General features: G+C 39.9%; 1 protein-coding gene across 3 annotated transcripts in view; it reads right to left on the bottom strand.

Moving 5' to 3' along the window:
- Positions 1 to 27,812, bottom strand: part of SPEF2 (sperm flagellar 2) — a 245,736-nt gene that overhangs the window by 32,556 nt on the left and 185,368 nt on the right. For all 3 annotated transcript variants that reach the window (XM_075588085.1, XM_075588094.1, XM_075588104.1), the window contains 5 exons: positions 23,107 to 23,254; positions 14,504 to 14,620; positions 11,745 to 11,883; positions 8,847 to 9,076; positions 5,970 to 6,076 (listed from right to left, as the gene is read on the bottom strand). In XM_075588085.1, the coding sequence (XP_075444200.1) occupies positions 5,970 to 6,076; positions 8,847 to 9,076; positions 11,745 to 11,883; positions 14,504 to 14,620; positions 23,107 to 23,254 (741 nt within the window). The remainder of the gene's footprint in view (positions 1 to 5,969; positions 6,077 to 8,846; positions 9,077 to 11,744; positions 11,884 to 14,503; positions 14,621 to 23,106; positions 23,255 to 27,812) is intronic.

Below are 27,812 nucleotides of genomic sequence, written 5' to 3'. Positions count from 1 at the left end.
GAAGTGTAAATAGGCATCTTTTAGATCTATTGATATCCTCCAATCGTTTGGTTTTACTTCTTGGATGATAATGTTTAGTGAAATAATTTTGAACTTTCTTACCTGTAAGTAGGTGTTTACGGTTCTTAGATCCAATACTACTCTGAAACCTCCTGATGTTTTTTCCACCAAAAAGATTTTGGAATAGATCCCTGTTCTCCTCTATTCTTGAGGAACCTTTGTTATTACGTTGGCCTCTAACAACTCTTTCAGGATAAAACTCATTTGTTTTATTTTCTGTTTTGTCTATGTATATTTTGTCTTTAAGAATATATCCCTTCTTGGAATGTTCTTGAACTGCAGGTGGTACCCGAAAGAAAGGGTCTGCAGTACCCACCTGTCTTTTATTGATTGAGTCCATGCTGCTTCAAATTGGCTCAGTCTTACCCCAACGGGAAGCCGCTGGACCCCTTGACCTTCATGAGAATTTTCCTCTGGGAAATGACGTTACATAGTTACATAGTAGATGAGGTTGAAAAAAGACTTCCGTCCATCAAGTTCAACCTATGCTAAATTTAGACAACAGATACTTTATCCTATATCTATATTTATTGATCCAGAGGAAGGCAAACAAAAAAACCCCATTAAGGGGAAAAATTAATTCCTTCCTGACTCCAAGAATTGGCAATCGGATTAATCCCTGGATCAACATCCTTCCCATGTATACTTATTTGGTATATCCCTGTATACCTTTCCCATCTAAAAAGATGTCCAACCTTTTTTTGAACAAATCTATTGTATCTGCCATCACAATCTCCATGGGTAATGAATTCCAAATTTTAACTGCCCTTACTGTAAAGAACCTTTTCCTTTGTTGCTGGTGAAATTTCCTTTCCCCCAACCTTAAGGGATGGCCCGAGTCCTTTGTACTGCCCGTGGGATGAATAGTTCTTTTGAAAGCTCCTTGTATTGTCCCTGAATATATTTGTATATAGTTATCATATCCCCTCTTAGACGCCTCTTTTCTAATGTAAATAAATCTAATTTAGCTAGCCTCTCCTCATAAGTTAGAATGTCCATCCCCTTTATTAATTTGGTGGCTCTTCTCTGCACTCTCTCTAGTTCCATAATGTCTTTTCTTAGGATTGGTGCCCAAAATTGTACTCCATATTCAAGGTGTGGTCTTACTAATGCTTTGTAAAGGGGCATAATTATGTTTACTTCCCTTCTATCCATTGCCCGTTTGATGCAGGATAAGATCTTGTTTGCCTTTGCAGCTACTGCATGACATTGGGCACTATTGCTAAGCCTGCTGTCTACAAGCACTCATAAATCCTTCACCATCAAGGATTCCCCCAATATATCTCCATTTAATTTGTAAGTCGCCATTTTATTCTTGTATTCCAAATGCATAACCATACATTTATCTGTATTAAACCTCATTTGCCATTTACCTGCCCACGTTTCCAGTCTCTCCAAGTCCTTCTGAAGAGAAATTACATCCTGCTCTGATTCTATTACCTTACACAATTTAGTATCATCAGCAAAGATGGAGACTTTGCTCTCGATCCCAACCTCAAGGTCATTACTAAACAAGTTAAAAAGCAGGGGTCCCAGTATCGATCCCTGAGGTACTCCACTCACGACTTTAGCCCAACCTGAAAAAGTTCCATTTTTGACAACCCTCTGTTGTCTGTTCTTTAACCAGTTTTCAATCCAGGTGCATATATTATTACCGAGTCCAACGTTCTTTATTTTGTATACCAACCTCTTGTGTGAAACCGTATCAAAATCCTTTGCAAAATCTAAGTAGACCACATCAACGGCATTACCCTGGTCTAGATTCCTACTTACCTCCTCAAAGAAACAAATAAGGTTAGTTTGGCAAGATCTATCCTTCATAAATCCATGCTGACTATTACTAATAATTTTATTTTCCATTAGGTATTCCTGAATATTATCCCGTATTAAACCTTCAAGTAGTTTCCCTACTATTGAATTCAGGCTTACAGGTCTGTAATTTCCCGGTTGTGATCTAGCTCCCTTTTTAAATATAGGCACCACATCTGCTTTACGCCAATCTTGTGGTACTGAGCCTGTGGAAATGGAGTCCTTGAATATTAAATATAATGGCTTTGCTGTTACTGAGTTTAACTCCTTGAGAACTCTTGGATGTATGCCATCGGGGCCAGGTGCCTTATTTACTTTAATTTTTTCAAGTCGCTTATGCTATATTTTCTTTTCTCATTTTTTTGTTATTAAGGTACTTAAAGAATTTTTTAGGGTTGACCTTACTTTCTATTGCAATCCTTTTTTCATTATCCATTTTTGCTAATTTGATTGCCCTTTTGCAATTTTTGTTACATTCCTTATAATTCTGATACGATGTCTCTGTCCCTTCTGACTTAAAGAATCTAAACGCCTTCCTCTTCTTGTCCATTTCCTCCCCTACCTGTTTATTTAGCCACATTCTTTTTGACTTATTTCTTTTATACTTATTACCCAAGGGTATACACTGATAAGTGTGCTTTTCTAACAATGTTTTAAAGACTGACCATTTATCTTCTACATTTTTCCCTGCAAAAACATCATCCCATTGTATTACTACTAGATTAGACCTCAGTTTATTAAAATCTGCCTTTCCAAAGTTGAAGGTCTTTGTTGAACCCAAGTAATCTGTTTTTTGATAATTTATTTCAAACGAGACCATGTTATGATCACTGTTATCCAAATGTTCCAGGACTTGAATATTTCTTAATACTTCTACATTGTTTGATATGACCAAATCCAGAACTGCCCCTCTCCTGGTTGGTTCCTCAATAATTTGGGTCATATAATTGTCTTTAAGCTTACCCAAAAACCTTTTCCCTTTTGTTGTAATGCTAATCTCATTGCCCCAGTCTATGTCTGGATAATTAAAATCCCCCATTATACAAACATGACCCAGACGAGGGTCAGGACGAAGGACGTTCTCCTTCTGGAGCCACGAAAAAGCTAATTTTGTCTGCCTCTCCATGATGTCTGTCTTGAGAACGGCCTTCCAGGATGCTATGTTCTTGCTTCTGTGTTCTTTCCGTTTGATGGTATGTAGGGACATATCTTCTATTTCTAATTTCTTGTGGTAAAAATTTGCTTTTACCTCCTGACGCTTTGGTTATAATTGCATCTAATTTATTCCCAAATAGAAATGCTCCTTCAAAAAAGTCAAATTACACAGGCTGTTTTTGGATGCTGTGTCTGCCATCCAGTGTCTGAGTCACAGCGCTCTTCTTGCTGTTACTGATTAGGCCATTAATCTGACTGCCAGTCTAATCGCATCCAGCGAAGCTTCAGCTACGTAGTCGGCTGCCCATTTGATTTCTGACAATGCTTTTAGAATAGAAGTTCTCGTGACTCCTTTTTCCAATGCTTCTTCTATATTAGCAATCCATATCCGCATTGCTCTTGATACAGATGTCGTTGACATCGCCGGTTTGCATGCTGTACCTGCTGTCACATATGCTTTCTTCAAAAACACTATCCATTTTAAACACTATCCATTTTCCTATCCATTACATCTTTGAGTGATGCTGCATCTTCGACTGGTATGATTTTTTTTTCTTGAAACTCTGGAAATTGCTGCATCAATTTTAGGATTGACTTCTCAGTATTTACCTCCTCTTGTACAAAAGGATACATCCTGTAAAATTTTCGGGGAATATTTAGTTTTCTATCCGGCTGTGACAATTTCATTTGTATCATGTATCATGTATCTTTGATTACTTGATGAATTGGAAAACATCTTGTTTTCTTCTGCCTTGTTCCAAATAATTTATCAGATTTCTGAGTACCTTCTTCTGTATCATCTAATTACAGTGTTTCTCTCATTGTGTTTATAAGAGGATCCACCATTTCTAAATTAAATTATGATTCCTGAGCCTGCATTTCTTGCTCTGACGAATCACACTCCCCTTCCGACGTTTGGTGATATAACATCTCTGATTCGTCTGATGAGGAGTCTCTCACTCTATCCAGGCTGGTTTGAGATCTTGCTCTCTTTTGTTTTGGTTTCACGGCTTGTTGCACCGCAGACTCCATACTCTGCTTTACTGTATCTTTCATCCATGATAGGAAAGTATTTCTTTCAGTTCCATGATATCAACTCTTTCATTTTTTTCCTTTTTCTAGTAAACTAAGTACTCACCTCGTTTTTGTAAGCGACCCTTTACTTCCTCCAGCTTCCATGCTGGCTTCTAGATTTCTTTCAGCTTCTTGAGCTGATTTCTCCTATCTGCCGAGCGTTCCAAGCGGCGGTCGCTTTCCAGGACACTTTCACACAGCTCTGCGTGTCGTCGCTCTGATGTCAGTGTCAATCCGTCCAATCAGAGCGCTTGGCTTCTCGCGTATATGTGCCCGCCCTTTGGGATCAAGCACAAGCACGGTCGAACGTGTGCGTGCTATGCACTCACATGGGATGCCTTGCTTGTCTGTCTCCCCCACTCCGCTGCGTTCCAAGACACATCTGCGGTGAATATACTGTATGAGCCACCATGCTCTACCGTCCTGTCTGCCCGCTACATTTAATGACGCATCCGTGGTTCTGCCCGGTCGCACGGTCCTCCGTTTTGCCAACCACCAACGGTGCGTTGACAGAGCTTCAGGAGGAGAGAGGCCGAGAACCCCCTGGCTTGACTGCAGTAACTACAGCTCAATGAGTCCTTTAAAAAATAACAAACTCTACTTCTAGCTGTAGGACAGGAAAAAGACTATCTGCAGGTAGTGGGAGGGGCCTTTTATGGCCTACCTGCAAGAATTCAATTTCCTGTCCTACTCAGCCGGGGATAGACTTAACCCTACGGTGCCCACTGTCATGCTGAACAGAAAAATATGATTCAGACGGCAAAGAAGAAAGGGACAGACATGCTGTAAGCATGATGCTTGTCTGAAAATATGTTGAAATTAGTCAACTAAAATAATACTACATACAACACAAGTATTATATATTGCCTGTGAAAACGAAGTGGTTTTCATTTATGGTAAAAAATGAATAATATGTAATACAGATTACATTCAGTGTGTAGCTCAATCTGCATTCATTATATACTGTATGAGGGAGAGACCTGTCACAGGCTGAGAGACGCCCACTAACACCCACATCCCTATGTACACCCAATGTACTGTGTAATTATACATTATACTCTACCCCTTGTTGTTCATGTACTGTGTAATCATTGTACCCTACTCCTTATTATTCATGCTTTGGCAATACTGAAATGTTAATTCGTCATACCAATAAAGTTTATTTGATTTGATTTCACCTGTGCACAAAAAGGAGCACACCTCTGATATATGCTAACAACAGTAATTTAAATATACTTTGTATATCATAGCATATATCCCGGGTATCTCAGGTGTATTCCATTTTGTGGACAGATATCTCTCCACATGTTGTTTGAAGATGGGTTTCAGGGGATCTGGGCCAATGTATTTTTTTCCTTATAAAATATTTTACAACTAATATATATATATATATATAATATTTTATAAATAATATTTATTTATATATTTACCTGTATTGAAAAAGGGTTGTATGCATATTGCATATGGCCAGGAAATTAAATGAAATGGTAACATACCAAACGATGAAGAAAGACAAAATACACAGTTGAAGATGATAATTGCTCTCCAAAGGGTTAGTTCAACAAAAGGGATACACTTAGATTTCTACTGTAGAGTGACATGAGGTTGCTACAGCAAAAGAAACAGTATAGACAAGATATACTGTAGGCACTAGTTTATGGGTTTCTGTGCACAGCCCTCACGCTACACATCTGCAAATTGATATTTTTAGCAAAAATAATTGAAGATATGATATATACAGTACTACACTAAAGAGACTGTATGTCATTTTTGACAGGTTTGAGTTTTGTTAAGGACATCTGGTAGACTTAGGTGTGTTTTCTTTAAAAAAAAATAACTCGGTGAAGTAAAATTCAAAAATTTGAGCCAACCTCTGAGAGTGTGAGGTGCATCCATACGTCAGGAAGGGTGTTAACTCCAAGGTTTATTGTGGTAAGATCCAGAAGAATTTCGGTGAATAATGTATCCGATATTAGACCTATTTAGAGAAGGACAGCCATTAATTGGAGGATATTTCTCACGTTCTGTTTCTTTACTGTACAAAAGCAGAATGTAACAAGTAGTTTACCAATGAAAACATGTCGAATTACTATACACTCTAATTGATAATTTGATTGAATCAGATTAGACTTGATGATGACTAGCAATGATCAAGAACACATGTCTACAATGCCAATTAATCTATTTACAATAGCTTTTTCAATTTCTATTTGCTAGCAAACAGGGCAACAATAGCTATACAAATGAATGTGGTCTTATGTCATCTTATCATAAGGTGAAAGAAGTACAGCAGATTGAGCACAGAAAAAAATCATTTGACAACAATGTATGCTGAACAATTAGAAATATATGGAAATAAGAATACAGTACAAGGGTAAGAGCAACCGCCATAATGGTGAATAAGGTAAGTCTGCCCCCAAATTCCTTATAATATCAGCGCTATGATAATATAGACATAAAGCATTGGGGGCACAGATGTCCCCCAACTGCTGCTTGCCATAGCAGTCCGCTGTCCCCAATGCGTAGGGAGAGTAGATGAGAGAGAAGAGAAAGGAACACCCACTCAGCCTAAAAAATCCTGATTCAAAAAGGGGTGCAGAAGGGGTGGGGTAAGCAATTGACAGAGAAAATTGGGGGGTGCTGCAGAAGACACGGCACACCCCCTAGAACCCTTGAAATGCAATCTCCTATATAAATGAATATTATTCTGACAGCATACACAACGACTAGTAGTTTAGAATAATAATGAGTGCTTCCACTCTGGACAAAAAAACCTTGAGAGCAGTAATGTAGGAATTATTTATTTAAAAATACTTTTTCAATAAATGTAAAAAAAAAAAAAAAAAATGGGGTATGTTGGCACACAAAACATATGACAAACGGACTGTACGTACATATAAACCAAACATTAAATCTTGGGCTAATTACCCCCTGATGTTGAATCTTTAGAGTCTATTAAAACAATTGGTTTTATCTCCTTGCTTATTTGTATTATTTCGCCTCTTCTCCTTTACTTATTAGAGTCTATATATCATACTTCAGTGACTCCACTAGTATTAATATGAAATACTGTAAATAAAGTACCCCTTTATAGCTCTAATTGAGGAGTGGTTTCACTAAAATCTTCTGTGCTGTGACACTTTTAATGTAAAGATTCAAATTTTTACCATATAGTTAGTCATGTGACCAAATATTAAAAAAATAGACTCTGTACAGTGATATGTTAAATTACCATAGCTAATACATATATACTGATTAGAGACAGAAAAATGTCTAAAGTTCTAGACTTTATAGTATATTTTAGCATAGAGAGAAGGTCTGCTTGTGGTCTACCATTGCTACTTTGTAGTTGAATACTGATATCCACACAATGTATCAGGGAGAGTAGCTGGTTGTACTGAGCCTTTGATTTCTTAGTTAGCTTAACTACCTTTTGTAAAGTTCAAGTGGACAGTTTAGAAAATATAATATCCTGATGCTTATTATCCCTTCATTAATTTATGCATAGTCAGTTGACAAATAGATATATATACACAGCTAGCAACTGATACTGAATCTGAGTACTTCCTTTAACTCAGACTATTAGGTCAAGGCATCGATATTATTAACACTGCTGCCCTTTTAGTCTCCTCGTTCCCATTTTCTGCCAAATGTGTGAGTATCCCCCTGATGTTTTATCTATGCTCCCAGCTTGTTTCAGCTGGATCTGGGCACTTAAATTGTACTCACAATTTGATATAATAATCACTTAAAAATAGAATACTGCTGACAGTTGTGTCATTGCACCAATATTGTGTTTAGAAAGTGTGTTTAGCTTAAAGTAAGGTGTTGACTGAACTCTGGGCACTATTTGTAGCTTAATCGGAGCATCGCCAGTAGGTGCAGTGATTGAAAATTCACCTGCTCAGTTCCATGCTAGTTTTCTTAAATAGCTAAGCACTTAGTTGGTGCACACATATAGATATAGTAATCACCTGAGCGCAAAAATACTATCAGCAGCTGTATAAGTGCGTCTATTGTGTATACATAAAGAGACTTGCTTTCAAAGATAACCCAATATTACATCCAGTTTAAAATTAGAAGTTTACTGAATATTGGGCACTAATAGCAAACTAAAACGGAATACATGACACTGATACTGTGACATAAAGACACAGTAGGGCTACTGAAATACTTTGATCATAAGATTTTTTTAATTTGCGTCTTAAAGACAGAAAAAGAGAGGGGTCTTGTACAAACTGCATGGAAAAATAATCCAGAGACAGGGCAGTGTGTGACGCAGGGTCTGCTTCGTGGCGGTACCCTTAATGTGACAGCACCAGAACCTGTGCTTGCCGGGACCCAACCTGGGGCCCAACTTCTGTGTCAGGACCCCAGCGTGGGCCCCCACCGCTGCTCCACGGGTAGGACTACAGGAAAGGGAAGAGGTCCTACGCACACTCTGCACCGGGCCCTGTGATTTTGCAAGCTGGTTCTGAGACAGTAGTCGTGACGTGGAAAAAAAAGAAGACATCTGTTAGAAAAGCAGAGATGTCGTTTCCACTGAAATATAATGTCTTCATCCACCTGCTTGTGCAGAATTGAATGTTTGTACAATATATAAAATAACTGTTTTTAGAGGAAACAATTGGTAAGCAGTCTCTTCCAAAGATAACTTGTCAGTGTTGTCCATACAGATAACATAGGCGATTCAATTATTGCCAAGAACAATTGTTTTGACGAATAAGTATAAATACCCTTAATAATACCTTCAGGTGCCATCTGCAAGAATTGCTGGTACAGTTTGTTGAGTTGGGGAATAGTTAATGTTGCATTAATCGATATGTCCACTGAAAGTGGACGTGGAGGAGGAACAGGATCTGGTATTACTTTTATGTCAGAGCTAATGTAAAAGTCTGTTTTTTCCAGGACAAGTTGATACTCTATCCTTGTGCTTGTTTCAATATGGTGACGCGCAACTAGAATCAGCTGGTCAACACTGTGAAAAGATGACAATTATTATTTTTATTATTATCATAACTGATAATATTTTTCTTTTGTAAAGCACGGACAAAATCTGCAGCACTATACATCAAAATTTGCAGGCACTATGCAAAATCCCTGCCCTTATAATTTTTTTTTTAACCTGAAGCACGAGATTGAAGCAGGGGGGGCTCTGGCGCCGAACCCAAATCATTTTAGCTTTGGGGACCCCATGCTTCTGGACATACTTACCTCCATAGTGGGTGTTGGTAGCCACCTGGTGCAGTTTCCTTTTGGCCCATGTGACATGGAGCTTTAAACTGCAGAAAAATGCGGAGAGATACCGGCTCCCCCTTCGGAGATAAGTATCTTTGGAAGCAGGAGGTCACCAGAGCTGAAATTAATTGGGTTCAGCTACGGAGACCGTCATCTTCAACCTACAGTATATGGGTTAATACGATTTTGCTTTTGTTCACAGAGCCTTATTATAAGTGACTGTAGTATATTTGAACACATTTCATTGAGTGATGCACTTTATAGATACATTCTTCCATTTACTCATGCCATGTAAGTTAGTCACTTATCACTAGGAAACAAATTCATTGTACACATATTTTTTGCCATTTTATGTTATTCATATATTGCTCTAGGCATATTTACATTATATTCTTATTCTAAATGTATATACTCTGTATACATATGTATCATCCATTGTACTATTATATTAAGTTGTATTGTGTCTTATAGGCTCGCTACTTTGTGTGTTAGTTGATGACAAACACCATATAGATAAGACTGTGTATTTTTGTGTTTGGCATTGTATGTGATTTATCGGCTGTTGTCCGTCACTCTCATTGTTTGAGAGGGGTATTTAAACCTGAGGCTCTGTTGTCTGAAACACGGTTTGCTCAGCTTTTGCGAAACGCGTTGAAACCACTTTTCAGAATCTAAGGCAGCGGACGTAGAATGACTTCTCGTGAGATCTCGGGCAGCTGGCACCGCGACCTGCAAGCCGGGTTCAGAAGAGGGGATTCCCAACAGCTGGTGATACCGGGAAGATGCAGCACCGTCCACGTCAAACATTTGTTTGAGCTGCCGCGCACTATTTGATATGTAAGTGTGCTTTTGCTTTGATCTTTTTTTTTTACTATAAACATTTTTACACAGTATATCTCTGTGCAATATCTAACATTGGGAAGGTGGTATTATAGCACAATCCGTGAGGGCTGTGCAACACCACGATCTGTGAGGGCTGTCAGATTTCCTATCGTTATGGGATTCAGGGGGGACCGAGGCTGACGGGGCGACACCAGCAAAGATACCGAGTGTCATCTGTCCCTTTAGGACCATGTGAGTTGTGGCATTGCCCACTTTCGAAAAACATTTTTACTCAAGACTGAATTGGATTCTGCCCAATCCTGCACTATATGTGTTTTTCTTTGTTTTATTTCCACACATGATTCTGCGCTCCCAAAAATCACATTTGTTAACTCCTTCAGAGGCAGTGACATTACCACTGTATCCCTCTTTCTCCGGTATAGTACTGAAAAGTACCCCACACTGGGTTCTTTTCAACCAGCATCATTATTAACACCATTGACCCCATGTTATAATGGTCCTTGACTCTTATTATAAATTGGTACACAAGTACCTTATATTTTGTGTACCTCTCATTTCAGATCGTTTATGTTTATGAGAAATTTTATTGTTTATTTCATTTTTTTCTCATAGGCATAGAATTTATATATGTGATTTTTTTGAATATATTTTATTTTATTATGTAAAATCTTTCAGCATATGTTCTGTTATCATTGCTATTACGTGGCTGTGTATGTTATCCTTTTCCGGTCCGTATAATGTGTTAACACCTACAATGATTACGCTTGGGCTATAAAAGATATGAGGAAGGGAGGGACTTCATTCCCCTGACGAAGTCACGTAGTGATGAAACGTGTAGGTACCCGGATGAGACGGACGATTGACGTCATCACGCTCGCGGATGCCAACCAGCCGACAATCGTATTGTGCGCTCCGTGTATCGTAAGGCTGCAGTTTCAACATACGCTATATAGTAACTGAGTTTACTATAGCTATTCAAGCTGCATTGGACGCACCAGGATCTCTCCTTGCTGTTGAAATCGGAGCATTGATATCTGTTGCAGATGAGTAACAACTAGATACATACAAGTTCTGTTCTACTGTTTTAATCTATTATCGATTATACAGACCGTTTTATTATTGGTATTACTAGTCTATTTAGCGCTAATTACTCTCTCTCTCTCTCTCTATATATATATATATATATTAATATTGTACCGATCACTATATTCACAACAGACTTCTTAAACTAACTCAGTACATTTGTGTAAACATGTCACTTAAACCTTTCTAGGCTCACAACATTTTACTCTCATTGTAATTCCTACACTGTGCCAGATGGAAAATTGAGAAAGGTAGTGAAAATAATGACTGATACAAATACCTGACATGGATTTGACCATGGATTAACAATTAAACAATCAGGTTTGATAAATGATCCTCAATGATTAGATGATAGTAATCAGTAAACGAACAAGTAGTACAATATTACAAGATTTCTCTGCCTATCTGGTTACCATAAAGCAAGGGGAAAAAATCCATGAATGTGTTCTCATATAGTATTTTTAAACGCTGATATGTTTTACCTTGACATTTCTGCCAGAAACCTTGACCCGAGCAACTTTTCCATGTCTTTGTAAGCATCCTCGGATCTTGATACTATATCATGCCGAAGGTCCATGGTTCTAGACTTTATCAGCTCGAGTCGAGATTTTGTAGCCGCCTCTGTGAAATGTTATTTAAACAAAATGTAGACCGTATTCAGCTTTTGTCATCATACATTTAAATCAGTTTTTGTCTGTTCTAAAGTATTGCTGGTATGCTATTATCGATGGTAATGTACTGTAGAATTACCATTGTCCCAAAACTTTACCATCTGTGTTGCTTATTAACAAGTGTAAATGGGATATGTTTTTATTTTTATGTAAATATTCTACTTTAACTTTCACAGTGCAAATTATGTTATCTATCAAAGTTATTTGTTGCTACCTATTGGTTGACAGCTGCGGCTTTGCTGGAGTCTCCATTTACCGGAAATTGCTGCTTTAAGTAACACTTTGGTTCTAATCATAATATTAAGCTATGTGATAAAAGTTACTGGAGCCCAAGGATCACCTATTCCCAATATCTCCTGATACCCTGTTTGATACTGTAAAAGGGTCTTATCCCCGTTAAGAATCTTATCTCTAATCCAGCAGTGTGCTGGTTAATTGCACACCTGCAATCAACTCCACCTGGCTGATTAGAGCTCTGTGAAATAGTGTCATGTGAGACACAGGAAGAGGATTTTCCTGAGCTGACATTTGGAACTGACACAGGAAAGCAGAGAAGCCTGCAGAGAAGACTGTCTTGAGCACAAAGGGGTGCTGAGATCAAGACACCCAGAGAAATATATTCCTGGACACAGGGGACCCAGGAACCTACCAGAGACTGACCTGAAGGGCCACCTGCTTAAGGTATCTCTTGAGACTTTGGGGAATAGGGTGGTAATGGGGTTATCCCTCCAGCCCTGCAGATAGGGTCTGGGGAAGTAAGTTAGCCCTTACACAGGGATAGGCTTTTGTTGTTTTCATATGTTTTGCTGTGTTAAAGGGACAGGCGCAATAAAGCCTAATTTTAATTTCACCTTAAAAACAGTCTCATTGCGTACCTCTGAACACGTCTCTTACAGATACATTATACTTCATGGTCTAATCTAAAAAGTATGTTTAAACAGAAATCCCCTCCAGAAGCATAGTATGCTGCCACCTGAGAATGTCTTGCTCTTTTTGTTTTAATGTGTTTTTTTAATGTAAAAAAATAATAATGTTGTTAATTTCTAGTCTAGCGCCTTCATTTACCAACCAGACTACATTACGTTCTGGGGAAACGTAACATTTGAAACGCTAATATCTCCTGAACAAAATATCAGATTTTAAAAATAACAGCTCTGTAAAGGGCAAGAAGTGATCTAAGTAAGTAAGTAAAGATTAAAAGCACAAAAAACAAAATGGATCAGCATGGACTACTGCTTTAATATGATTGCAAGTTTTTGTTGCGGATTTTCATACTTTCATACAGTACGTTGTCATGTCTGAGTTTTTAAGGCCATCATTATTTCTTCTTATGATGTGGTTAAGAAAGCTCTATTGTTTAGGAAATCAATACTCAACACCATGAATGAATAAAGAAATACCAGTACTAAAAAAACAGAACTGCAAAATGAGGTGATAAACATAATTAATTATTTTCAGCAAATAATTCCGAGGCATATTTGGCAAATAAAAATAGCACTTGTGGTACATTCACATATCCCAGACCGGTCTGCAAACCTAAACCTGCCTTTCCCATTATCTCTTAGCAAAAAAAGTGCTTCCCCTGCAGCCAGGAATTCTGGGTAATGACATGCAACTGAGCACTCAGTGTCACTTTTTGCTTCAAGTACATTTTAACACGGACCCCTATAAACATATGCCTGCTGTATTACACAGCTTTTCAGCACGGCCTGGGTTAAAGTGCATAGCTAGTAAACCTCTCCACAGACAGCTGTTTCTACCTTTAGAGTTTCATCAGTGTGAGGTTGGTTACTGGCTATGTGAGACATATTTAGTAAGTATTAAGGCAGGGGAGCGCAAACATTTTGAGCTGCATCTCCCTGCCTGCTCCCCCTCCATTTCGCGCCCCTCTTACCTTCTTTAGCGGGGTAACGTCACGTGACCCCGTTACCATGGAGCCGGGCGTGTGACGTCACTCCGCATGACACAGCGGCATTTCCATGGCGACGGGTAACAGCGTCAGAATCAAGGTAAGTTTATTGTTGCAGAGGCCTCAAGCGATCCCCCGGCATTTAATTTAAATGTCTTGGGGAACAGTGCAGGGCCTCTGTAAGCGCCCGTTTCCCCCTAAACACAATCCAGCACGCCCCCCACTTTGCGCACCGCTGTATAAGGCACCTTATGTTTAGGGTGACTATATTTTTCCTGGGACAAACCGGGACATATGTTGCATATGCACGACTTTGCGTTGCCGGCATATCGATAGAAGACCGGAACATATAGTCAGATCTCGGGACAGAGGGCAAAAAAACGGGACTGTCCCGGCTAAACCTGGACATCTGGTCATCCTACTTATGTCCCACTCCTCTTAAAATCGTAATGGGCTGTTAAATGTCTTAATACTTACGTAACTTTGCGTTACACTTACACTTTGCGTAAACCATGGTTTAGACACCATGACTGTTTATGTCACATTACCCTAAGCTGCACTGAAAGATCACATGATCAGTGCTACATACAGTACACTATACAAGAAGATATATTATTATTACTATTATGATAATTTTTTATACCTTGGGAACAACACATACCTTCATATTCAAGAGCAGCAAAATATTCCTGCTTAATTTTAAGTTTCAGCTCTTGCTTCCTTTGAAGCTCAGCACTTTCTTCTGGGGTAGGAAGAGCAGGCGTGGAAGCAGCGGGATCTGGGGATGAAAAAAAGAATGTTTGTGCAACACTTAATTTAACCACCCTCCTAATGGGTTACTAGAGGGTTAGAGTGTATCGGGCCCCCGGTGTGTTGCCATGGGATCATGACATCAGAGAAAATATGAGAGGAGGGGAAGGTTTGAGAAGGTGAGGTTCCCAGGAGGACAATAGGAGGGGAGCCTCGGGATGAGGAAATAAAGATGTTCCTAATGTAATAAGCCAGGCCAGGCCCCTTTTGGTTTCTTGTGTTGAAGATAGGGACAGATCCCAGATGAAAGCAGATGGAATTTTACAGCTCTTAAAGATGGGTAAGCGGCATGCCACAAAGGGCCTCATGAAAAAGGGCTCCCGATGACGGTGGATCAGCTCTAACCGCAGGTCCGCATTCATATTCCTCATCACTCGGTATGGATGTGGCAGTTCCCAAACAGGCTAACGGTCTTGTGACCAATTGCAAAGGACCCACCTGGGTTCCCCATAGGGACCCAGGTAACCCGGGTTAATACAGAAGATGATACTGAAGTAATAAGGGGACTGGGTCCGACACAACATAGAAACTAAGTAAATACACCTCCATTGTAGTGTTAAGTGTAGACACTAACGAAAGCAGTATAAATCCTATGTTTGTTAAAAAGAAATACGCCTATACTGTAATTTGAATGTGAGCAGCTCCCATGCCTGGAAACCTGAATAAATGAGTTGTAATACAAAAGTATTCCTGGCACCAATAATTATACATCCTTGCTACCTTGTCACCCAGCCACCTGAAGCCAGCACACTAAATCAAGATCATCCATGCTGAGTAGCCAAACATTCCACAACGATGTAGGCTCCCCAGGAGCCGGACAGGGAGGGTTACATTTATATTTCAAATTCATTAGTATGTAGGTTACAACATTACAAGATGGCACATTTTAAAGAGTCTGTTTTTCCCTGAAAAATAAAATGGTCAAGTGTTTCCTTCACATTAACTCTTTACCATATTAACAAACCAGCTTTAAAAATAATATTTAAATAGTTATAATTGAAGGTGCTTGAGTCTGTTCACTGCCACGGTGTTCATTAGGTTCTAGGGCTGCATCTTTAAAGGTTAAGTTCAACGCATTATAGCAAATGCACTAAGGAATAATTCAATATAATCCCAAACTGCTGATCACACTTTGATCTGCCGAAACACCCCATTTTAATCAATGGAGGCTTTCAGCTGATCAGAGTGACTGTAAACGATAACTTCCGGCAATATTGAATTACCCCCTTAGACATGTAAAAAAAATTTTTTTTTTACCATTTTAAATTTTATTGTACTGTACAACATGTTTAATATCTTTACAAAATTAGACATGAACGTCTAAAGGCAAAGCTATAATAACTAGTATCATGGAATATAAAATATAATCTGCTAATTATTGATTTTGGGAGTGCAGCAACAATTTAGCTGCAGTGATCAGAGCCCTTCTAGGCCTAGATCCACAAATCTCCAGTAAGTAAATTAGGTTAACGAGGTGTTAACATAACATTACATTATTGTCTCTTGAATATAACTTACGTTATGTTTTTTCCAACAAAGAGTATTGTGTTAACTATAAGGGGCCTATTCAGTAAACTTCAATAAGTGACTTGTCTACAGTTTTGAGCACTTTTCTAGCGAGTTTGCAAGTGTAGCTATTCAGAGAGCTTCGATAACATGCCAAACTCGCTAGAAAAGTGCTTCTTCCTGATCGGTAGCACTCTCTGAATCTCAAACCGAGCTGTAGCTCAAAAAATGCTCAAACGCATTTTTTTAAAAATATGAAGCAATTCAGGTAGCTCCGAGATTCACATCGCGGCTTCAACTCGCAAGCAGCTCGCATGTTCTGATCTCGCCACCTCAAGGGTGGCGAGATGGGATCCGTGATGTGATCCCGAAGAATTTTTTTTATTTTTACTACATCGGCTTGAAGCTGGGTGTCTCTGGAGCTGACCCGCATTAATACCAGCTCCGGAGATACCCTGCTTCAATTCTATGTAATAAAAATACATTTACAGGCAGCTTCATTAACTTAGCGGCTAACCGCTAAGGTAATGAAAGGGTTAAATACCAGTGCCCAGTTTGTTGGAGGTAGAGGGGGTGGGTGATGGTTCGATTTGCCCAGGGTGGGCATTCAGGCCTACTGGGAGGGTTTCCGGAGGCGTTAACCTCCTCATTACCCAGTGGTTACTACCTCTACGGTAATGAAAGGGTTAATCACCAACTCCCACCCGGTAGGCCTAAATATCCACAATACAATATAACAACCAATACACCCATTGACTACCAGTGTGGTTATCTATGCCCTCAAACAAAATAAACACACAATAAAATAACATTGACATAACAGTACAATACATTACACTTGCCAATAAACCCATTGATTGTGACTGGTAAACCATGCCCACAATATGGGCATGGATTGCCACAATGGCAATGAATGGGCAACCTAAAATAAATACAACCTCCAAATAAAATACATGACATTTTAATAAAAACAAACCTTTGCCGAAAAATGCATTGATTGTCAATGTATTTATCTATACTGAAAGGGGCATAGATAAGCATATTGCCAGTCAATGGGCAAGCTAAAACAAAAAAATACACAATGAAATAAAATCCAATTAATGTGTTTCTTACATTTGCCGGGATGAACATTCATCCTCCTCATCCAACTGTGGCATCAACTCTTGCCCCACGACGCAATGATCCTCAGCAACATGATGCTCAGAAGTCCATAATCCTCAGTTCCTAGAAGATGAGGCCCGGTAAGTAGTTCTTGTTTCTTCTTTCTTTACTTCTCTCTTCTGCAACAGGTACAGGGGATTTTGATCCGATGGCTTCTTGGGCTCAAATGAGGCGTAAAAGACTTTATATAAGGCCTGTGACATTACATTTGAGTGACAAATGGTACATCAAGCAATTCGATTGGTGGATGTACCATGTGCTGGCTTCGATTTTTTTTTTTTTAATGATGTGACGCCATCTTAAATAGAGGGAAGCCAGCCAATCGGGTAACATCTGCTTCCTTCCCTTTAAGATGACATCACTTCAGCAACAAAAAAAAAATGGAAGCCATCACATGATACACCCACCAATCGGATTGGTGGATATACCATGTGATGCCTTTCCTTTTTTGGTTTTGGAGTGATGTGATGTCCTCAAAAAGGGAGGGAAGTCAGCCAATCAGGTAGCATACACTTCAGTAGGTACACTTCAGTGTCAGTCTGTACAACACCCTCCAAGAGTAGGTGAATGTATAAGGCTGGCAGAAATAAATATATGTAAGTTTTATTATATTCACACCAGGGAAAGGGAATTTGTGCACCCACAGTTTACCTCTATAGTAAGGTAACTATGATACTGGCTTTAGACAAAACACAACTCAGTGACCAGAGGAGGTCACTAAAAGTCCCTGCAAACTGCACTCATTTACATAGTATAATATAGTATACATGAAGTACCAGTATATTAACTAGTACCAATAATATGAAAGTATATACACAAACTGTTAGGACCAGTATGTCAGGCCAGAATCTGCACTTATGTTAAGCATCCACGTTGTCTGTTCATAACTAGTTAAGTTCTGTAGTCAGCCTTTTGCTGAAATATAATTCCTAAGGCACTCAGTTTCTGCCAAATTACATTTCCTTTCTTCCTGCTCAGGATATTGCTAAGATCCTTTTTATTTTGTCAGTCTCCTGCTCTTTTAGTTAGAATATAATAGACTGGTTCTCTGAAAGAAGCAAAATAGTATAATTAGTTGCTAAAGATTCAAGGTCTCTTTTGATAACAGACAATGAATAAGCTATGTATTCAGACATTGCTTGTATTGGGAGAAACACGTCCCAAAATCATACCACTAATATGTCCTGCCCCTAAATCACGCCTCTAATCAAAGCTACGCCCAAGACACACCCAGGTTACGCCTATGTTACGCCTCTAACCAATATCTTCTTTTTCCTGTATAAAAGTCATTACCCTATGAGTAATAAATTGAGACAAAGGATTTGAAACCTGGCTTGCGTTATGTTTAATTTCTTTCGTAATCCCGGGCCTGTAATTTCAACAAAGATCGGAGATAACAAGTGACAGGGCGTGGAAGCTTCCCGGGAAGTCTGCTGCAAACGGTGCAGATTGTGTATCCAGTGACAAGGCCTTCAGCTTTCTTGGCAGAGGAAAGGTTCCTCTCGGTTCTGAAGCCTAGGCGTGGAAAAAGGTTTTCCTTCACAAACCAAATGGGAAAATCCCACACAACCTAAACTATGGCACGACAAACAACTATATATGAATTTATTAAACAATAAAATCTGACGAAATGCATAAAATGACAACTAAATAGCAAAAACTAAAAAAGATCCCCTAGTAGGCGAGACGGAAAATGTATGGTGAATGCAGGTGTTAATATGAACCTATGCTCATAGCCCCATAGAGATATACATGGGGTTAGGGTCCAAAGTGTAATAACACGGCTGATAGCCTCACCAAAATATCATGCAAAATAGCAGCATCTAATCAGAGGGCAATCCCACACTACTAAGGATAAAGCATACCCAGAGGAAACATTAATATGTCACAATTTAGATGGTAAATATTCTTATAGTGGTATGAATTGGGTACAGTAGATTAAGTATATACTGAAGTTAATATATCCCAAATGTTGCTAATAGACAGGTGTATAAGGTATAGGTAGCCTGCAATAAAGCAGGAAATATACGACCTGACTGTTATTGCTGCAAGGACAACAGTGTGGTAGATGCCCAGTGTCTATAGCGTTCCTCCGTATGCACGCTCCGTCGCGTCCCACGTGACCGTCAAAGTGATGACGTCACTATACTCCGACGATCATTTCGTGCGATCCACGCGCTTCTTCACAAGGGGAGGAGGAGTCCTGCCTAGTTGGTGTGGGGGAGTTAAATGCTCTAAGAGCAAAGCCCATTGGTCCTACTGCAACCAATGGTTGCACATTGTAAAGTATAGGGGAGGGACATACTCTCCAATACAATAGTATTCAAAGCCAATTGAATGGCATGATGCTATTATGTAGCAATAGTAAACAGCACCACCACTACTCTTTTTTAGTTTCCGCTATTTAGTTGTCATTTTATGCATTTCGTCAGATTTTATTGTGTAATAAATTCATATATATTTGTTTGTCGTGCCATAGTTTAGGTTGTGTGGGATTTTCACATTTGGTTTGTATATATACTTTCATATTATTGGTACTAGTTAATATACTGGAGTTCATGTATACTATATTATACTATGTAAATGAGTGCAGTTTGCTGGGACTTTTAGTGACCTCCTCTGGTCACTGAGTTGTGTTTTGTCTAATATTCTCCCTTTGCACCGTTCATATATTTTTTCTCTGTATGGTGAGCGAGGTGGTTCTAAGTGTTTTTCATGATACTGGCTTTAGTCAGCTTTTAATTGCACTACTCACAATAAGCATATGCTTTATTTAACCCCTTCAGGGCTTTCTCGCAATTTCACTAGTCCATGGGACAATAATTACATATATTCAGTGTACAGTAGGTAGCTGCAAATTCGGTTGTACCTTGACATTGGCTGCAGGCTTATAACGCCTTGGCCAAAGGGTTTAACAAAATAACCCTTATTCATGAGATCATTATTTTATGTTAGCCTAATTGGTAGGAGCGCATGAACTATTCTTTTTGTTAATCAGGTAGCATGCCTTCTTCCCTTTTTGATGATGTCACATCACTCCAAAAAATCGAAACCATCACATGGTAGATCTACCAATCAAATTGCTGGATGTATCATTTGTCACTCAAATGTGATGTCAAGAGGCCTTATATAAGGTCTGTCCCATCTCATTTGAGCCCAAGAAGCCGTCTCATCAACATCTTCTGGACATGTTGGAGAAGAAGAAAAAAAAAACTACTTACTGCACCTCCTTTTCAAGCAACTGAGTATCATGGACTTCTGTGCATCATGCTGTTGATGATCATTGCATCATGGTTAAGATGAATGAATGTCCATTCCGGCAAAAGTAAAAAACACATTGATTGGATTTCCTTTAATTGTGTATCTTTTTTTTTTAGGTTGCCTATTGACAGCGAATGTGTTTACCTATGCCCCGTTCAGGGTATAGATAAACACATTGACATTTTTCGTCAAATGTTTGCTTTTATTAAAATGTCATGTATTTTTTTTTTTTAAAGGTTGCCCATTTATTGCTATTGTGGCAATCTGGGCATGGTTAACTACAGTGACAATCAATGGGTTTATTGTCAAGTGTAATGTATTGTACTGTTATGTCAATGTTATTTTATTGTGCATTTATTCTGTTTTCAAAACAAATGGGCTGCCATTTTTGACTACTAGTGCTTTTGCCCATTTGTATGTATGGTGATGGGGTGGGGAATGGGGGTAGTTGCCCCAGGGAGGTTGGTTATGCCTCTTGGGTGGGGTTAACCCCTTAATTACTATGGCAGTTACTAAACGCTGAGGTTATTAAGGGGTTAGTGGCCAGTAGTTTGTGTTTTAAATTTTAATGTTGCCCATGGAAGAGGCGGAGCAAGATGAGGACGAGGACGGCTTTCATCCTGGCAGGGGTAAGTACAACTTTAATTTACTATATGGTGGTTTGGTACAGTTTTATTTTGAATGAGAAAATGCGCTATTACCTGGATTTTTCCCATTACTGTACTGTATGTGTTGGGGGGGTGGAGAGGTGGGGGTAGAGGGTGTCGATAGTAGGGTGCCTATTCATTGCCATTTGGATTATCTTTGCTCCCATTGAAAGCATAGGTAACCACAGTGCTTATCAATGGGTGTATTGGATATTATTGTATTTTAATGTTTATTGTGGGTAGAGAGGTTGGGTGAAGGGGGTAGTTGTCACGGGGTGGGTGGTTATGCCTCTCGGGTGGGTAACGGAAGGGGTTAGCCCCTTTATTACCTTAGCGGTAGTAATCGTCAAGGCAAGGGTGTACAAACTGGGGGGCGCAACATTTTTGGGGGGTTGGGGGTTCCAGAAGCCCTGCGCTCTTCCCCAAAGCATTTAAATTAAATGCAGGGGAGTGCACGCAAGGCCTCTGTAACTCACTTACCTGGTCTCTGGTGGCTTCTGGTGACCGACGCCACGGGGTCACATGACGTTGTGACATCAGAAAACGCAGACAAACAGGTAAGGGGGGGCACGAACAGGGGGGAGAGCAGGTAAGGAGGTGCAGACTAAAACATTTGCGCACCCCTGCGCTAAGGTAATGAAGGGGTTAACTCCCCCCGCAACCTTCCCTGTAGGCCTAAACACCCACCCGGGAGCAACTACTCCCTTCACCAACCCCCTACACCCCCAAAAAATTAGGTACTCTAGTTTAACCCTTCATTACCTTAGTATCTAGGGGGTCCCCGAGGCTCTAAAGAATGCGGTTCAGCTCCGGAGCCCTCCAGCTTCAATACTGTTATTAAAGTCAAATAAAAACAGCTTCATTATCTTATCGTCTAGCCGCTAAGGTAATGAAGGGGTTAAACTAGAGTACCTGGTTTGTTGGGGGTAGAGGGGCTGGGTGAAGGGGGTAGTTATTAAAATAAAATATAAACAGTGCGATTGCCTGTAAGAGCTGTGTAGGGAGATACAGCTCTCTCTGTGCAGCCTTTTCCCTTCCTAGCATTTGAAACTATAATGTGTATTGGTATTCTGTTTAGACTGAAAGTTCTGTTCTATTAAGGGGGTCCAATAATTTTCATAATGTGAGGTTAAGTATGTCTTACTCTCATCAGACCATGAAAAAGGTTTTTTTTCCATGGTGGTGGACTCTAACCCTTTTTTTTTGGTCTGGATGGGAGTAAGACATACTTAACATACGTTACGAAAATTATTGGACCCACTTAATAGGATAGAACTTTAAATCAGTTTTTACAGTTTAAGGAAAAGTTAAACACAATTAATCACCTGTCTGTTAAAAGCCTTCAATCCCACAATCCAAAACATATTTTCCTGTAATACATTTAATTCATTATCAGTCTAAAAAGAAACGTCACTTTCAAATACCCCAGCAGTTTTAAATTACAGAGAATAATTGATGTAAAATAATGTTTACTGGACATATTAGGTATTAAGTACTGCCACTGTATATTTCCCAATAAATGCTTCGTAGCTCAGCCCCTGCAATTTTGGAATAACTGAAGCATTCCCAACTTGTCGATATATGAGCTCTGAACTAGTCCTTAACACAAGCAGTATGTACACAATGGTATATACTCCATAAACGACATTGCTTCATCTTTTATAAGGTACGGAGCGTTGCGTTGTGGAGGCCAGCGGCAGGATGTTCAATACGTCTCTGGTGATTCCGCGCCATTGATCTCGATTTGGGGCGGCTTTTTTGTACATGTGTGTGTATGTGTGTGTATGTATACATCTATGTACACAATATTCTATGGACACTGTCTTCGAGGTTTCTGGAATAAGAAAAAACATTTTTGTAACATTTTTAGTAACAATACCTTTTTTTCGGTTTGGTGATTTGGGAGGCTTCTTCTTTGAACCTTTTACGCTGGCTTGAGATGCTCGTAAACGCTCTTTTTCTCTCATGTCCAAAATCTGCTGTTCCTTTTCTTCTTCTGCTTCTGTTTGCTGTATTTCAAGAGCTACCTGTGGTAAGAGTTCTACAGTATTTATCATTTAGCATTGATTTCCAGCAGTGGCATGAACAGCCACAATTACCGAGTGAGTGATAATATGCATGCTACTCTCCTTAATGAACTTCCATAATTATTCACATTACAAAAGCAAGTACATAGGGAATATGTAGAGGGGCTAGTTGCTTGTTACATGGGAGATAAAAAAAATTTTTTGAATAAAAAAGACATTAAACCACACCTGTTATAATAATAATATTATAATTGTTTGTTCTTGTATAGTGCTGCTAGCATTATGTGGTGTATTACAGAGACATTTTGCAGACACAGTTCCTGCTCTGTAGAGCTTACAATCTATGTTTTTGGTGCCTGAGGCACAGGGAGATAAGGTGACTTGCTCAAGGTCACAAGGTGCTGACACCAGGAATTGAGCCAGGTTCCCCTGATGCCAGTTAGTGGCTTTACTCACTGAGCCACTCCTTCAGCCCAAATAAGACATATTGATCATCATGTAGATTGTAAGCTCTTTAGGGCAGGGACTCTTTTCCTTAATGTTACTTTTACGTCTGAAGCTCTTTTCCCATTATGTGTTATATTATTATGTCACATGTATCATTGCTGTGAAGCGCTATGCACATGGATGGTGCTACTGTATATAAATAAAGATATACATATATATATACATGCTTGTATATAAAAATATATCTGCGATTCACTTAGCTTCAATCACCTAAATTCGTCTATTGCTTATCTGTATTGTCTACTTATAGGGGGTCATGCAGTAAGCGGTGAAAAAGCACTTTCGGCAGGGGTTTGAACTCACCACCTTTTTCTAAAAGGCGAGTAGCCAGTGGCGAGACGACCTGCCTGCCGAGAAGGGCTCCCTGGCGAGATCTGCCTGCAGCAGAGAGATCCGCCTCTCTCTCTGCGCAAATCTCGCCAGAAAAAAAATATTTTTAAATAAAATTTTATTCATAGTGTAGATGTGCAGGGGGTCTCCGGAGCTGAACCGCGTTGATTTCAGGTCCGGGGACCACCTGCTTCCTGAGCTACAGGCCCCATTATGGGGTGCCGGTATCCCGCTGCTTTGTTGACATACCAGGGTCACGTGATCGGGATGTTTAAAAGCAGAGGGATACCGGCACCCCATAATGGGGTCTTTATGTCAGGAAGCAGGGTTTCCCTGGATCTAAAACTAATGCTGTTCTGCTCCGGAGACCCCCTATCAATAAACAATAATTAATTACTGTAGCGGCTAGCCACTATGGTAATGAAGCTGCATTAATGTCATTTTTATAAATATTGTGCGGGTGTATGTGTTGTGTATTGCAATGTTTATTAGGGGCAATTGTCCCCAATAAACATGCTATTGTGCCTTAACCCCTTCATTGCCTTAGCGAGTAGCCGCTATGGTAATGAAGCTGCTTTCATGTATTTTTATTAATAGCGTGCAGGAGCAGGGGTTCTCCTGAGCTGAACTGCATTGATTGCGGACTAAGGGACCCCCTGCTTCCCGAGTTACAGGCCCCGGTATGGGTTCTAGAATCGCAGACCAAAGGGCGAGTTGTGCAGTTGCCTAATATGGGTTCAAAACATGTCCATGAGGAATGTTCGCCGCAACCCTAAACACTGACTGTGGGAATGGGTTGCTTTATGTTGATGCTTTCGTGTAGGTTAGAGTTGTTTTGTATTTGTTCATATGTATGTTGGTTTAGTTGAAATATAAGGTAATATTTGCATGGCTGGGTATGGGGCGTGAGCTGCCCTGCCTGGGCTACCTCCATGTTCCAACTCCTTGGTGCTAGGGATAGGAATATCCCTGTCACTAACAAAGCCCCTTGGGAGGCCGGACACCTTCAAGGTCCGGTATCCTGGGCCCTATTAGCTGGGCACCAGGGGAAGAACTATTTCCCAAGGGCGGATAAGTCTAGGACGTATGTGGTCCTTATAGACTCGGGTGTATTGTTCTTGTTTCCCCATCCTTTCCGTAAGTTTGGTCCTCCCCCCCTCCCCTCCCAGTTTGTTTTGAAGGTCAAGAGGCATCGCAGCAGTCTGTGACCCTCGAAGGGTCTCCGTTGCGGTCCTAAGACTGAGGTAAGAGAGGTAAGCGGTCTGATTCACATTCACATGTCACTAACATTTATCTTACATAATGTGAAAGGCCTTAATAATCCGTGCAAAAGACGTTTAGCATTCTTGGACTACAAGAGAAAGAATGCTGCTGTCACCCCCCTTCAGGGGACCCATTTTAGCTCATCTAGTTTTCCGAAATACTTTGATAAGCAGAACAGACACTGGTATCTTTCCCCAGCCCCTGTTAAGAAATGATGAGTGGCAATACTGCTGCATAACAGGTTCCCACTGGCAGTTGAACAAGTCAAGAGGGATAGAGACGGAAGATATTTAATTCTAGTAGGCAGGCTGCAGGGTCAAGCACTAACAAAAGCTACAATTTACGATCCTTGCGAGCAGGACACAGAGTTTTTTGCCTCCTTCTTCACTACACTTGACAGAGTGGCTAGAGTCACCATACTAGATGGAGACTGCAACCTAGTGGTAGACCCGGGGCTGGACTGCTCGACCCCGACCAAGAGAAAGAACATCCTTAACTTCACATGCGGTTTGAGAGACAACCAACTGACTGATATATGGATGGAACAGCACCATGGGGAGAGACGCTTCACATTCTACTCCCACCACCACTATAGCTACAGCAGAATGAATTACTTCTTTGTCTCTAGCAGACTGGTCCCGAAGGTCTCCGGTACACGGATCCATGATATTTCATGGTCAGACCATGCACCAATTGAAATTGGGTGCTCTCAGATTAATCTAGACAGGCCAGGAGCAAACTGGAAGCTAAATTAATCAATTATTAAAATTCCTGAGGTGATACAGACAATTAATGGAGAAATAGACCAGTTATTTTGAATTAATTGAGGCTGTGTAGAATCCCATCTGACACTTTGGGAGGTGCATAAAGCGACGCTCAGAGGTACACTCAATATAGCAGCAGGGCGTAAACAAGAGAGAGAAGCAAGAATAGAAAAACTACAGGATAAACTGCAAAAACTCTCCGCCCTACACAAGCGAATTACTGTAAGAGGGAGGACACACTGAAAGAACTAAAAGATGCAAGAATTGAGTTACATTTATTACTTACCTCCCAGGCTGAGAATTCACTCAATTGGTCAAAAAGGATTTTTTATGAAAAAGAAAACATGCCAGATATCATGCTACCAACTAAAATGAGGAATAAACAGGCTAATTATAACAGTAATATCCGTAGAAAATTGGGGGATATGACCTCCAACCCCAAGTTAATCGTGGAAGAATTCAAACACTATTATGAGGAGCTATATACTGGATAGAAGGTCGCCCATGGGGCCAAAACAGAGCTAGCTCTGAGGAAATTCTTCAGGGACTCTGGTTTGCCTGGGTTGAGTGGGGAGGAGAGAGAGCAGTTACAAAGTGACTTCACTATTGAAGAGGTGATAGAGGTCATTCAAAATCTGAAACCTTCCAAAGCCCCAGGCCCTGATAAATTTTCTAATCTTTAGTCCAAAAAAATTGTCAAATTCTTAGCCCCTCACCTTTTGCGAATGTATAATGCACTGCTGACAGGTGCCCCATTCCTGACCCAGATGCTCCAGGCTTCAATCTCCTTAATATTCAAAGAAGGAAAAGAACCAAAAAATTGTAAAAGTTATAGTCCAATATCACTAATCAATTCGGACACCAAAATATATTCTAAATTACTAGCGAATAGACTGGGTAATATTTTACACTGACTGATCCACCATGACCAAGTGGGATTTATTAAGAATAGGCAAGCATCAGACAACACCAGGTGAATAATTAACTTGATTGAATTGGCTACCAACAAAAGACACAGAGAATGATGTTAAGTCTACAGTAGATGCGGAAAAAGCTGTTGATAGAATAGATTGGTCATATCTAAAGGCCACACTAGGAGCATTTGGCTTTGGTGGTAACATTTTAAGGGCAATCATGGCACTGCACTCTAACCCAGTCGCAAGGGTGACAAATCAGGGCTTTCCCTCTAACACCTTCCAGATTAAGAGTGGTACCAAACAGGGGTGCCCACTCTCGCCTCTGTTGTTCGCCTTATGCATGGAGCCACTAACAGCCCATATTAGAAAGAATCCGGATATTTTGGGTATTCAAATTAAGGATCAAGTGCATAAGCTAGTTTTATACGCAGATGATATCATACTAGTAATATCGAAGCCGCCCACCTCTCTACCCAATCTATTTATTCTGCTAGGTAAATTCAATAGAATATCGGGCTCCAAAATAAATCAAGCTAAGTCAGAAGCTCTAAATGGGAATCTTCCCAAAGAGTTAGAAAAACTGATCTCTATAAACTTTAATTTTAACTGGCATCCAATAGCCATTAAGTATTTAGAAATTTACATCACCAACAGCTATAAGACTCTGTACAAAGCGAACTACACTAGTATATTACAAAAAATGAAAGGAGATATAGGGGGTGGTCCTCATATAGTATTTCCTGGTTTGGAAGGATGTGCTGTATCAAGATGAACCTA

This window comes from Ascaphus truei, chromosome 1 (genome assembly GCF_040206685.1).
Source record: "Ascaphus truei isolate aAscTru1 chromosome 1, aAscTru1.hap1, whole genome shotgun sequence".
Lineage (NCBI taxonomy): Eukaryota > Metazoa > Chordata > Amphibia > Anura > Ascaphidae > Ascaphus > Ascaphus truei.
The sequence above is the reverse complement of the archived record's forward strand: the minus strand, read 5'-3'. Positions and strand labels throughout refer to the sequence as shown.